The sequence below is a fragment of the Gavialis gangeticus genome, unplaced genomic scaffold (assembly GCF_001723915.1).
Source record: "Gavialis gangeticus isolate Ggan-Ray unplaced genomic scaffold, GavGan_comp1, whole genome shotgun sequence".
Classification (NCBI taxonomy): domain Eukaryota; kingdom Metazoa; phylum Chordata; order Crocodylia; family Gavialidae; genus Gavialis; species Gavialis gangeticus.
Window position 1 is genome coordinate 41,107,036 of NW_017729027.1, and position 13,509 is coordinate 41,120,544.

The window sequence follows — 13,509 nt, forward strand, 5'->3', positions numbered from 1 at the left end:
GGGGGGGGGTGCTGCTGGGACCAACAAGGTTAGCACCATGGCCATCAGGGGTGCAGGATGTTGGCCATTGCTGGCAGGGGCCAGGCTGGAGTAGTGGGGCACTGGGTGCTGCTCTCAGGGAAAGGTTCAGGGGAAAGGGCAGGGGAAGGGGCAGGAGCAGCCCTAGCATGAGGATTCTGGGCAAGCAAGGAGCGACCTGCCCTGTGCTGCCCTTGTGCTGGGCACGTGACTCCTGAGCAGGGCTTGTGAGGGATCAGAGCTTCCAGCTGGCAGCTGTCTCTGGCTTCAATATGGCTGCCAAATGCTAGCAGCTATGTGTCTGGAGGCTGGAACACCTCCCGGTGGCCACAAGGCAGGGCTGAAATGACTTGGGACTAAAGTTAGTTCCAAGTCCCACCACGTGTATACACCTGCCAAAAAAAATACTTAATGCTTATTAGCTTAATGCCATGAAACTTAAGGGCACTTAAATTCACATGTAGACACTCCTAGTAGGACCCTGACAATTCTTTAAGTGGTATCCTAATAGTGTCCTAAGAAAAAAAAGCAAGATTTGGTTGGTGATACATTTTTTCTTATATATTTATATACACCACCTATGTACTTGGAGGAGGTCTTAGACATGCTTCTTAGCACAAAGTGCCTTTTCTCAAGTCTGGGAAGGGAGAAGACATAACCTATGCTAAGTATCAGATAAAGCAATAACTTTGGTTTAACTCCATTATATAAATTGAGTCACTTAAAGAAGAGGAAGGGGGTAGTAAACCTGGTTCAAAGAGAAGTAGCTCCAAAACAAATAAAGGGTAGTTGAAATAGAGAAGTTACTGGTGTGCCAAAATAAGACAGTGTAAAACGGAACAGGGTACCACAGGGGGTGGGCATATGTCTTATTTGCTGTTTAGATGGATTCATGTTCTGCTTAGTGAATTGATTAGCAGGGATGAGTTAGGTGAACTTGATAGGTTGTTTTAAATAGAAGTTAGGGTATATTTGCACCTTATACACAAAGTGTGTGTTGTCGGGAAATTGCGGCCCCAAGGTCACGGTGGGCCGAGGGTTCGGATCGGATTAGGAGGGATTAGCAGGGAGGAGTCAAAGTGGTTCGGGACACGTGCGGTTTCAAACAGATTAGATTTTATTTACTTACGCCACTGATGGTGATGTAGCGTAGGCAGAAAGCTTGCTTGTTCAGTTACAGTATAAACAAACAAACAACAAGAGCGGTCTGTTGGTCCATGGGATTCTTAAGCTGAGCCCTTGCTTTCTAGCCCGGGGGCTAGGTGCGGCTGCCCAACTCAATAGTCCCAGGACTGGTCAACAGCTCATAAACGGGAACAACAGACAATGAACTGTAACGTAATGAAAGTTCAACGTGGGCGAAAACAGGTTGAGAACGATGCTGTAGTCAATGCGGGAATGAGGTAATGAGGCCATGGTCAGTGGTCGATGCAGCGGGTCAGTCAAATTGTGGTCAGTGTCAAAGCCAGAAGGAGGTTCAGTAACGAAGGAATCAGTACGGAGACGAACAGGAACAAGCGTGAAACCGCAGCGGTGAGGAGACCATTGGAGCTCTGGAATTGAACCAAGGCTCTAGGCCTAAAGGCTCTCCTGAGGAGCAGTCCCTGCAATAGCAGCCTCTGCTCTCAGGTCGGGTCTGGTCTCCCTTTTCTGGCGGAAACTTACAAGGCTTTTATATAATTCTGGTGGACAATCAGGTAGCTTTCTTCAAGGAATTTTCTAATTTAATTGTCATACTTTGTGTAAGACTGAGCATGCACAGGGTGTCAGTTTAGATTGCCTCATGGCAGAGCCATGATTGACAAGCCAGAGGTCGTACAGGGGACACGTGCTGGGCATGCTTATCTGCCCTCTGGGGATTTTCCATGGCCTGTCTGCACATGTCAACACTTTAACTCTGTGTTATCCAGCATACACTTTGAAATTTGGTTCAGACATGTGTGTGTTTGTGTGTGTCTGTATGTGTGTATACACAATACAAATCTACCCTATCTTCTACATGACTTCAGACTAACATGGCTAAGTCTGCCAGGTTGTTTTAAAGACAGGAGTGGGGGGACTGGGAGTATTTCTCTCAAGGTGTTGTCTTTTTCAAGTACAGTAATTTTGATTTTACAGGTTCCTCTGTGTAACAGTGTATGGCAAGCAGGGGTGTATACTCAATGACCGGGGGGGGGCAGGGGGAGCGGTTCTGTATTTTAAGTTAGTACAGCACAGGGCATATGAGTGGCTCTTTGAAAGTTGTGCTCTACTTCTTAGTTGGAGTGTCCTTGTTGGTTAAAAGAAGTTTTTAGCTTGATGAGGTGGGTGGTATCAGTGTTCTCCTTGGAGCAGCTGTGGTGTAATCTGAGACTTGGCTAAAGATTGGAAGGAGGGGCCATTTGTTTGTGTTTTGTTTTTTCCTGTGTTTGGGATGCTTACTATTTTTGTGGTGTATAAGTATGGTGGCCCATGGGGTGTTCTTGTCTAAAGGACCTTGTAGGGTGCCCGTCAAGGAAGTTTAGAATGCTCCACAGATAATTTCGTAGCTGAGTGGTAGTTGTTGAAGGTGTGGTTTAATCCAGGTGTTCAGTCTAGGTGATGTTGTCACCTATGTGTTGCAGGTATAGTGCAGGTCTGATGGTGCAGTTTTCTAAGAACTCTTCTGTTACTCTAAATGTTACCTGGGGTTGACAGCAAGATTTGTGACCTCTGGTCACAATGCAAAATTTTTATTAGGATACAGAATAGCAAAGACTTATTTGTATTAATAAAGATAGTGCTTATGTAGCCATGGATTCAAGAGAAAAACAGGTCCACTGGCCGGGCTTCTCTGTTCCCTTTCACTGTTTTTTTGGGGGGTTGGGTTTTTTTTGCTGAGCTTCAGAGAAGTCTGAAGTCACACAGTTTAGCCATGATTTTGCTCTTAACACAGATTTTTCCATATTTGGTTATGGTTTGGAGATATGCTAGTCCGTTTTCACTTCGTATTATTTTAATGCACCATAACATTATGCACAGTGCATGCTTAATTGTGCTACATAAGTCAAGCTTACGTCAGGTCATAATATGCCCTGTTACTCATAGCTTGTGCTGTACACAGCCTATGATGCACTTATGGACTATACCTCTCCATGGCAGTTCATGGATGTTGGCATATTGGCAGTCCATCTTTGTGTCCCCAACTGTGCTCATAGTCTGGACAAAGTGTACCTTGTTTGAAATACAGAAGCTGTGAGTAAGGGTGATTGGTGCCATATATTATGGTTAAACATGAGTGAAGTCCATGGTCTTGCAGATATTTCAGGCAGGCAGGCAGTCAGTAATGCCTTCATGGTTCAGGATTTTTGTGTACAGATTAGTGATACTTACAGTTTAAGCATGGCTTTCTCAGGGAGGTATCTAATATTCTGAATCTTCTTTGTGTCTTTTAGAAAACTGTCTCTGCTGAGTGGCACATGCTTTGGGAATTATTTCTATAAAGCCTTATAGGTCTTCAGTGAGAGTACTATACTTTGATAAGATGCCTTCACCAAGGTTACTTTTATTTGCATATCTTAGGGAATCTGTAGTGTTATCTGTGTGGTATATTTTTTCCCCTAAAGCTTGTATGGAAAGGATTTGATGATGTCTTTGAATTGAAGAACAACTGTACAGGGACTCCCTGAGTTCTTTATAATAGTTAGTGTCTAGACCATCACAGCTAGAACTGCTCTCCAACCCTACTACTAAGTAAAAAGGACAGCCAGTACCTGTGAGCTAAGTGTGGCTGACTGTGTGTGACTAAGCAAGTGATGTACATGTTGCTTACTGCCCTGAGTACAAGTACAAACACTTTAGTGATATAGGAGAAAGGATGAGCATCTTGGTGACTGAGTATGCTGTAAGACCCCGACATTACAATTAATCAATTTTTTTCCCTCTAAAAAAGGAAACACAAACAATCAGCAGTATTAAAACCTAAGAAAACAGAAAAAAAAGAATTGAGAGAGAGAATGAAATTGGCCATTCCTCAGATTTTTTTTTAAATAGGTCAGGTATGACTTGACATTGATGCTGACCCCAGTGGAAATCAATATCTCTATATTACTTTGTGTGCTGAAGTACTGGCACAGAATTCATCAAGTTAGTTTGTTTTTTTAGCTGGATTAGAAGATGATCTGAAGTGAGCTGCTTGAAACTTCAAGACATAATAGACTTGAAATTTATTCAGTTAAAATATAAAGGCTTCAAACAAACATTACACTGAAAAATTTGGGGATTAGATCAAGTTAAAATAGGCTCTGTCTAACTCAGTGATTAGATAAGTGTTAGGTGCCTGATCTAAGGTGGGTCAGGATAGGGGGAGGAGTAGGTGGGGTTGGGAGGGCTATTGACATCCTTTGGGAGGTTGGGGGGATTGACAGCTAACAGGGTCTGTGGGGGGTTGGAGAGATTGGGAGGCTAGCAAAGTCCTCAGGGGGGCTTGGGAAGATGGGGATATTAGTGGGATTGGAGAGCCTTTGGAATACCAAGAAAATGTCCTGGACCCCTCCAGCTCCTCCTCTCTGATGCTGCTGAACTGCCCCATATCCAACAAACTGCTCTCAGTGCCAGTTTTACCATCATTCACTGGTACCAGTTGAAGTAAGTTGGAGGTGGGGGAAGCATGGGAAGATTGGGGGGGAGGTCTGGCAGCTTCATGCAGGGGTTGGCAGTGGTGGGCTGTAGCAACTTCATTCCAGGAGTTTGTGTGGCCCAGGGGAGTTGACAGGATCAGGGGGCTCTATCATTCCCTTCCCCCCGCCCCCCGCCCACCAAACAAGGACTATTTTGAGTTCCAAACCCACTCCCTGGACAAACAACCTCCCTTGCAAATCAACCCCTCAATCCCACTTGTACATCCTACTACCCTGACTTTCTTCAGTCAGCTCCCAGAATCAGTAAATGCTGGTAAAACTGGCACCAAGAGTAGCTTGTGGTATTGGGGGAAGGAAGGTTGACAGGCTTAGGTGGGGTCCAGAGGGGACAAAGTTGTCCATTTGGGGGCAGGGGAGATACCAGGGGGCTAAAAATAGCCTGGTGGCAGGAGAGATAGGAAAAATGCAGTCTTGGGACTGGATCAAATGACTGGGCTTTCCCAGCCTTGGGGTGTGCTTGGAATGTGTACAGAAGTTCAGTTAGATTGGTTTAACTGCATCTGATCTGACTTAATGCACCTCTAAGGTACAATGAAATTAAATTAGGTCAGTCATTTTCTGCCTGATCTAACCTTCCTGGAACTTCTGTACAGTTCACACTAAGATCAACCTAATTAGGGATCAAAGTGTAAGGTCCATACAAGGATGAACTAAGTTTGTTTGGGTGGCCAATTTTAATGTAATCTAACCTCTCCTTAACTTCCTCACCTGAAATGTAGTCAGCTTCTCTGCCAATTCTTTTTAAAGCCACGATTGTGGATTTACAGTCATGTTTATGACTTATGGAAGGGCTGAGGGGTTTTTGTTTGTTTAGAGACTCAGCTGAAAGCCTTGCCCAAACAAAAAGGCAAACTGATCTGTGTATACTGTTTTTCTTTCCCAAGTAGAGTTAGTAAAAGTGCAGTAAAAGATACATATAGACAAACTCAAAAAATGAAGATTCTCCAGTCATAAGGTCCTTTTAGTTAGCTGTTTGTTGAATACTATTAGGCAGAAATATATTAAGACATAGGAAGGTTGTGTTTCCATGTCCCCCAGTCCCCCCCGAAGTTTGACAGTGCCTGTTTTAGAATTTTGAGAATGTTAAATGAATTGGATGATGTATGTTGAGAATTATGCCTTTTGAATATTTTGTTTTATCCAAATGTTTGCCTTGCTCTTTGTCTCTTTTTGTTTTCTTTTTTTAATATGTACATCTTAAATTACAAAGTGACAAAAAGAAGGATCCAAAATACAATTTGATTTTGCAGAAGAGTGGGAAGTTTTATTAGTGTTGAAAAATTTTAATTTGTTCAAGGGATGTTTTGTCTAGCATTTAAAAAAAAAAAAGGAAACTACTTTCTGAAGCCTTCTGTGTGCATTACATTTATTGAGGAGAAGGGGAAATTTCACATCTACCAGAATTCCAGTTTCAAAACCATAATATAATACACACTGGTTTATAACATAATATATTATACTATAGCTTTCATTCTGTACAACTTTAAAAGTTTTTCTTTTAATTCCAAGGCTACTTAGCAAATGGCAGAAGACATTATAAACTGCTTGAATCCCTTCCATAGTTTACTCTTCCTTCACCTCACCAAGGTTATGTTCCTTGTCTTGCTGTTCATGGCTTTAAACAATTCCTCCTTTTTCTGTCTCTTGGCTCCTTTCCTTTCCTTTCCTTTCCTTCCCTTGATTTCTCCTCCCTTCTTAATCCTGTTTCTCCCCCTGTTGACTTTATTCCCCACAATGGCATCCCTTTTTATTATGTTTCAAGTGAGTTTCTATTCCTTTTAATCTTACTTTAATTTAATTTCACTATCTAACCTTTCAGTTCTGATTACCTATAACTCTACTTCTACCCTTATGGTGAGTTGTTTTATTATTTATGCTGCTGTATCCTAATTAGATTGTATGTTCTTGGAGCCAGGAACCTTGTCAAGCCATTTGCCTTTAACGCCTCAAATGCACCTATGATAAATAAATTGATTAGCACTATATAGTGATGGTAATACTAAGTACAGCTAATAAAATGGGTAAAAATGAAACCATTCTCTCCTGCTCATTCTCCACTTTTGCAGAAACATTTTTAATTATTATTGCTCTAGCTTTTGTAGCCATATTACCAATCACTGAAAGCAACTTAATGAGTTTTTAATTTTTCCTGGCAATAAGCTTCATGGCTGACATGTTTTTGTAATTATATATGTTTTAATATCCAGTGCTAATATTAGTCAGAGAATCTTTTAAAGCTTTAAATGAAAATCTATGGGAGAGAAAGTGCACAAAAAGGTCTATCTTATCCATTTTGTATTAAACAACATTCTAGACTTAAAAATATGTTTCTGTCCTCAGTGTTTTATGAAGCACAGTTATCATGTAAAGCAAAAATATGCCATTATCTAATTACATGAAAACCATGAAGGTTCACTTAAGGGTCAAAACATGTTGTTACTTATTGTACAAACTTGTACCATGTGACTCAATGTAGATTATCCCTGTAGAAGATGCAATTGTCTGATGTTTTTTACAAGTTTTCTGGCCTGGCATAGGTCATATTTGCAAGAATATTCTCCTGGACCTTTTCTGTTTTTAGTTACAGATTTTAAAAAGAAGCAGTGAAAGTTCAGGGGGAAAAGTCTTGGAGGGACAGTAGGAAGAGAAACCAATATTCCCAATACTGTGTTTGTGAACTGTTGCATATGCTTTGTCTTATTATTTTTCTGAAGTTTTGAAAAAAAAAGGTGGCTACGCCATATGGAAAAGTTTGTGGAGCTTTGTTTTATCCTTTGAGTTCTTAATAATGTGTTTTGATTAATAAGTGGATGTGGAAGCCAAGAGATGGGTATTTTCTGGGTTTTCCTGACCATACACAAGGAGATTAATTTTAAAAAAAATCAGCCAATCTACCACGTTGATATTATGAGTGAACTGCTTAATGGAAATATATATCAGCTTTGAAAACTAACAACAGTGTTCTTAAAACTCTTTTTGGGTACTAATTGAGTAAAACCAGAGGTGAATTTATTTGCTATGCTTAGCTTCTTCTGAGTAAATTACAGTGTTTTAAAAACTTCTCTAATCATAGTGCATTTGATTTGCTATTTTTCAACAGGTATATACCTTAGGATAGATCAGTTTGTCTTTTAAAATACTATTATTTTATTAGTAACTGATGTTGTTTTCATCAGCTGAAGGTGCTTGTGGAGGAACTCTACGTGGGACAAGTGGAATTATTTCAAGCCCTCATTTCCCTTCAGAGTATGAAAATAATGCTGATTGCACATGGACCATTTTGGCTGAACCAGGAGACACCATTGCTCTGGTCTTTACAGATTTCCAGTTAGAGGAAGGATATGATTTCTTGGAGATAAGTGGAACCGAAGCACCTTCAATATGGTAAGTTTAATGAAAGGACAATGATCCTATTCTATTTTCTTGTTTGCTGGAGAGCTGTTGCTAAGGACACGTATGGGGATGGTGTTTTGTTTGTATGTGCTGGTCACAAGCATTTCATTCTATATTTTTTCCTCAGAGTTCTTGACCATCCTGGAGTAGAAATATTTTGATTTGGGCTTTAATTGGATCACTCTACTCCAACTCCACCTTCCCCCAGAAAAGTAATTGTATTTATAGAAAGCTTTAGGCCATATGCAGGCCTAAGTATGATTAATTACCTGTGCCGGTAGGAAAATTTAAGGTGTAAGTAAAATAATGTATAATTATCTGTATCTGTTACTTTTTCTATGACAAACAATATGGGAGAACCCCAAATGACCATGCTATATTTGGTACCAGCTGTTCCTTCTCCCCTCCCTCTTCTCTCAAAAATGTTAGCCTGATTCCCTAGGAAATCGGGGTATATTTTTCAGACTTGCAAGAAAGCTGGCATCCTGTTCGTGTTCCAGATTAAATTGTATTACTCACAAGAGTACTGCAAGCACCTGCAACATTGACTTTGCTACTCAAGGTATATTGAGAGTGAGGGTGTTTTGTTTTTTTTAAAGTTATGATCATCTAATCATCTGGTCATGTATTTATGTAATTCTCCCTCCATTAGATGGTGTTAGAGCTTCTGTATCGGGTATTATTACTACACCTGTAACATTGTTTTCTTTCTAGAGAACAAAATAGAGATTGTTTTGTTCATAAAACTGTTTATAATCTATTTCAGTCAATTCATTTCAGAAGTGCCCAGGCCTTTATTAGGGTTTGAAGCATAGGTGATCTGGATCAAGCTTTGAATATCTGGAAAGTGTTTGTGTTGTGTCTTCTCTGATGTAACCTAGACAAAACAGAATGGTAGCCAGTTATAGATAGCTAATGGAGATGATCTTCAACTTGTGCTTTTGGATTTCTGATCTAACTCACTTGGTACCATAGCATTCTGACCAATCATATAATTAAGTATATTAATATCTTGTAGTTTTAGGTAGTCAGCAATCGGTTTTAGACTACTTGTTTCAAGTAAAGTGTTGCATAGTAAAGGAACTGTAAGTGGGTTTAATGACATGCCTAGATTTTTCCATTTTGTGCCTGCTCTTTAATTTTCTCACCCATCTTAGTAGCTAACATTTAGTTCCGTATTGCTTTGTGTCTTAGGGCAAAACTTAGAACTAGAAGTTAAAGGTCTTTGTTCAATCTTGCAGTACCACATAAAAACTCTGTGCGTCTATGTATGCAAAAGTCTTGGGCTGGGGTCAGCAGCATATAACTTGTAAGCTGGATCTGGGCTGTGGAGCTGGGGTCTCCAGTGAAGTTCTCATGGTGGGGCCAGGCAGCAAGGACCTGCACAGGGGCTGGCCAGCAGAGGGTTCTCTGGTACCAGGGTCAACAGCAAAAAGGTGCACTGGGGTTTCTGTGCAGAATTGTAGCCACACCACAGAATGGGGGTAGGGAGAAGCAAGATCAGGGAAGAGCTGCAGTGGCAGTGGCCAGGGTGGGACTTTTGCCTGCCTTGGACTTGAGCTGGGTTGTTCTGGCCTGTAGCTCCAAAAAGCTGCTGACCACTGATCTAGAAGGTATTTCTTGGACTAGTATTTGCACATTCATTTGTCCAAATTAGTTGATGTTGTAGTGAAAGGATGTACAGGCAACATCAAGTTTTTATGTGTGCAGACAGTTCTGTCCCCCCCAAACTTGGCCATAGTAATTTTTTTCCCATCATGCATTTCTTATTATAGTTAGAAAACAGGTGACTTTTTCTGAGCAGGAATAGGCTAAGCAGCTAATAATTAAAAATATACCCGGCACTAACATTAGTTAGTTCTGCAACTGGCTTACCTGATATGTTTGGTTTGGAAGTATTTAATATAGCATTGTCCATCTTCAAAGTGACTGGGGTCTGCAAACCCCACAGGCTGCACCAGAAGGGACCATATGCCTGTGGGCCACACCAGAGCAAGCCATGGGTGCAGCCCAGGGCACATGTAGCACAAACTGCCTCCCCACCCACCATTGCTACACCACATACCTGCACACACATATCTGCACTGTTAAGTATGGGTGAGCCCCCATCTATCCCCTGACACCCTGCACTGTGAGTCCCTAGGTTTACCTTCAGCTGTCTGTTTAATGCCATGCCACCCAATCCCCTGGGGTGGGAATAGGACACGGGAGCCAGAAGAGGGAAGGGGAGCTTGGAGACTACAGCTGTAGTTGAAACCAGGGTGGTAGGGGCAGTAGCAACCAGGGAGCCACCAGTTTGATAGCCCTGATTTAGTATACTAAAACCTGATTCATGAGCAATTTCATAGATTTAGTATACAGTTTTGGGTGCGATTGTCCGTCACCAAGAATCTTACTTCACAGTACTGTTACATCTTTATTGTCACATACATGCATATTTTATCACATATGCATACATGCTGCTGAACAGATGCCAGAACAGTAGCATATACTCTATGTAGAACAATCACAGCAAGCATAGAACAGAACTAACCAAAAGGAAATTCTCTTTGCTCAACATTAAATGAAAAGTTGGGTTTTTTTCTGAGAAATTATATCAGGAACATTAATAGGATTCTCCATCATGATCCACTGATTTGGAACAAAGTTACATACTCAGCTTTGTTTTAAGCAAGAGCAGTTACCATAACTACGCTACAGGCATATTCACTATCGTGCATGATGTTATCTACTAAACTGAATGATATATTAAATAATGAAGTTCAGCATTTAAACCTAATGGTCTAATTGTTTATCATTTGAAAATGGGATTTCCCCCGACCCCCAGTTACTCCCATTTTATCCAATCTGGATTCTTGTAATGCTCTAATATAGAATTTCTATTTCTTGGACACTTTTTTTAACATGGTCCAGTAATGATGATTGTTCTTTCAATTAAACAAATGTTTGTTGGTGGAACTAGATGAACATTTTCATAATGAAGTGCTTAGGGAGAGAGCATACATCACTACTGCTAAAGCTAAACATGGGTGGTGAGAAGAAAGATGATGATTTCTGGCTGATGATTCTTTAGTGATTTGCTTTTTCTATATAGCACAATAATTGCGTGTGACCCTTTAACTAACATATAATTAGACAAGGTTTTTAATCCTAGGTGATTACAATCTAAATTGGGCATTACATAAACAATTCAATATTTAGCTGCAAGAGTGAGAAAACAGATTCTTAGAATAATACAGGCTAGAAAAAATGGTTTGTCTTTTTATCACATTATGTAACACTACACAGGAACCTTGGGTTTACTTCAACCAATGCATACAAAAAAAATTTAAATACATACAAAAGCACCAGCCTTGTACACCCAAAGATCATACATGATGGGTAATATGGTTTAAAAAAAGTCACTGTTGTTTCATTTTGTTTGTATCCTAGGCCTCTAGTTTGTCAATGATAAAGACAAAGGGACTGTCAAAGGAGACCTGCAGTGCTTGAGGGGTTGCATGTTTCTGTGAGTTTGTCTTCCTGGTGTGGCATGTGTAGTCTCTACATATAGGTAGTGTCAAGCTGTGTTTAGCCTTACCATCTTTATGTTTATATGAATTGTGGTATTTGATGTAAATGCATTTATTATAAGTTATAAAAGGACTATGATTGCATAATGTTTTTTGTACCTGGGAGAGACATAAAGCCTGAATGGTTAAAGAGAGAGAATCACTGGAAATCAGCATTCAACATGGGTGTGCTAAATAGCCAGGCCCTTCCAATGGCAAATTTAGATACTAAAAGAAAAGACCATAAGAACAGTACCTAGCTATTCTGACCACGTGGAGGAAGGACATTTCTGACAATGGGAAAATTGAGTAAGAGGCAGTATCTTCAGGATATTGGATTAGTAATCTTCATCTCTGAAAGGATGTAAATATTCTGCTGGTTTTAATTAGAACAGGAAAGACTTCTCCTCTGGTAAACAAATATAACTTTGTGGGGACAAAGGAGATATATATCTAGTGTGGGATCTCCAAAAATCCATTGGATGATGTGTATAAATGGCCAGATAAGAAACCATGCCTAAGCTTTGCCTTGAGAATAAGTCTTTTAGTTTCCCCAGATTTAGGGGAAGCTTTAGGCCGTCAGCCAGTGGGCTGAGTATTTGGTCTAAAATAAAGGTCAGAAGGGCCTGGGAAAAGGTCAGAGGAAGGGGCTGCTATCTAACAGGTTGAGCTGGGTAAAAGCTACATTCTTGGGTTTAAAATGCAGGATTATATCAGATGATTGTCTTGATTTATTTTGGTTTATTTATTTTAATATCTCAACATGTGGTTACTGATTTAAGTTCCTTTTGTCACTATAATAAATCATTTTGTTATCTTTTATAATTTACTTATTGGCAGGGAAGGCAAGTCTGATTTCAGAGTATTTGACCATACAGGCAAGCCTCTTCCCTAGAAGCAAATCCATCTTTTGTGCATGTGCATGACTGGACAACGGTGTTATTCTTCTGGCTGGCAAAGTCACCTCTGTTGAGACCTGGCAAGAACTAGGTGAAGGAGATAAAGCCACAGACCTTTGGAGCATCTCAGTCTGTCCTCAGTAGTTAAGCAGCAAACAGCAGGGTGGTGTTTCAGGGCAGATGTGAGAATACCCCAGAAGTTCTCTGACAACCCATCTGCTGCTTTTCTCATGCACAGCATTAACAGATGCCTCCCTTCTCTCAACCTCTGTCACTCAGGCACCCCACCCCCTTTCTATATACTACCCCTTCCCCAGGGGCAGGTGCAGAAATTAGAGACCAGAGGAATGGGAAGAAGCCATGCAGCGGCTGTCAGGGTGCTCATGCCCACTTCTGGCAGAGACCCCCTAGCTGTGCAGCACCTCCTTAGACCTGGCAGCTGCACATAGTGCTGGCCCAGCCTGGCCCACCTGCCCTCAGACAGAACTGGGCCATCTCTTGCTGTCACCCAGGGTCCTAGCACTGTAGGCAGATGCTGTGTGCCCTCAGGCTGGGCTGGGTCCTGCCTCCATGTGTCCCACATGCCACTGGGCCAGGCTGGCTCCATGGAGGCAGGACCCAGCCTGGCTCAATAGCGCACAGCTTCTGGCTGCAGTGCCAGGACCCTGGGTGACACTAAGAGTGGCCCAGTTTTGCCCTAGGTTGTGCACCAGCAGGATAGGCCCATGCTGTGCACCATGTATGTAGATGTACACCTAGATGTACACCTTGCTGGGGTCTTTGACCCCAGTACTCTTTCTTGCCATGGTAGGAGGTCGGACTCAATGATCTGCTCAGGTCCCTTCCAACCCTAGAAACTATGAAACTGTGTACAGCCCCAGGTCTGAGATGCTGCCACACAGCCTGGGATCTCTGCCAGGAGTGGGCAAGAGCACCCCAATGGGCTCTGCTGTTGCTGGGGAGGGCTGTGCTCCATATGGGGGAGGGTGT

At 41.4% G+C, this 13,509-nt stretch overlaps 1 protein-coding gene across 1 annotated transcript in view; it reads left to right on the forward strand.

Annotated features, from left to right (window-relative positions):
- CSMD1 (CUB and Sushi multiple domains 1) overlaps positions 1-13,509 on the forward strand; it is a 2,474,714-nt gene that overhangs the window by 910,489 nt on the left and 1,550,716 nt on the right. Inside the window, exon 5 of the mRNA XM_019520340.1 lies at positions 7,853-8,060. Within this exon, the coding sequence (XP_019375885.1) occupies positions 7,853-8,060 (208 nt within the window). The remainder of the gene's footprint in view (positions 1-7,852; positions 8,061-13,509) is intronic.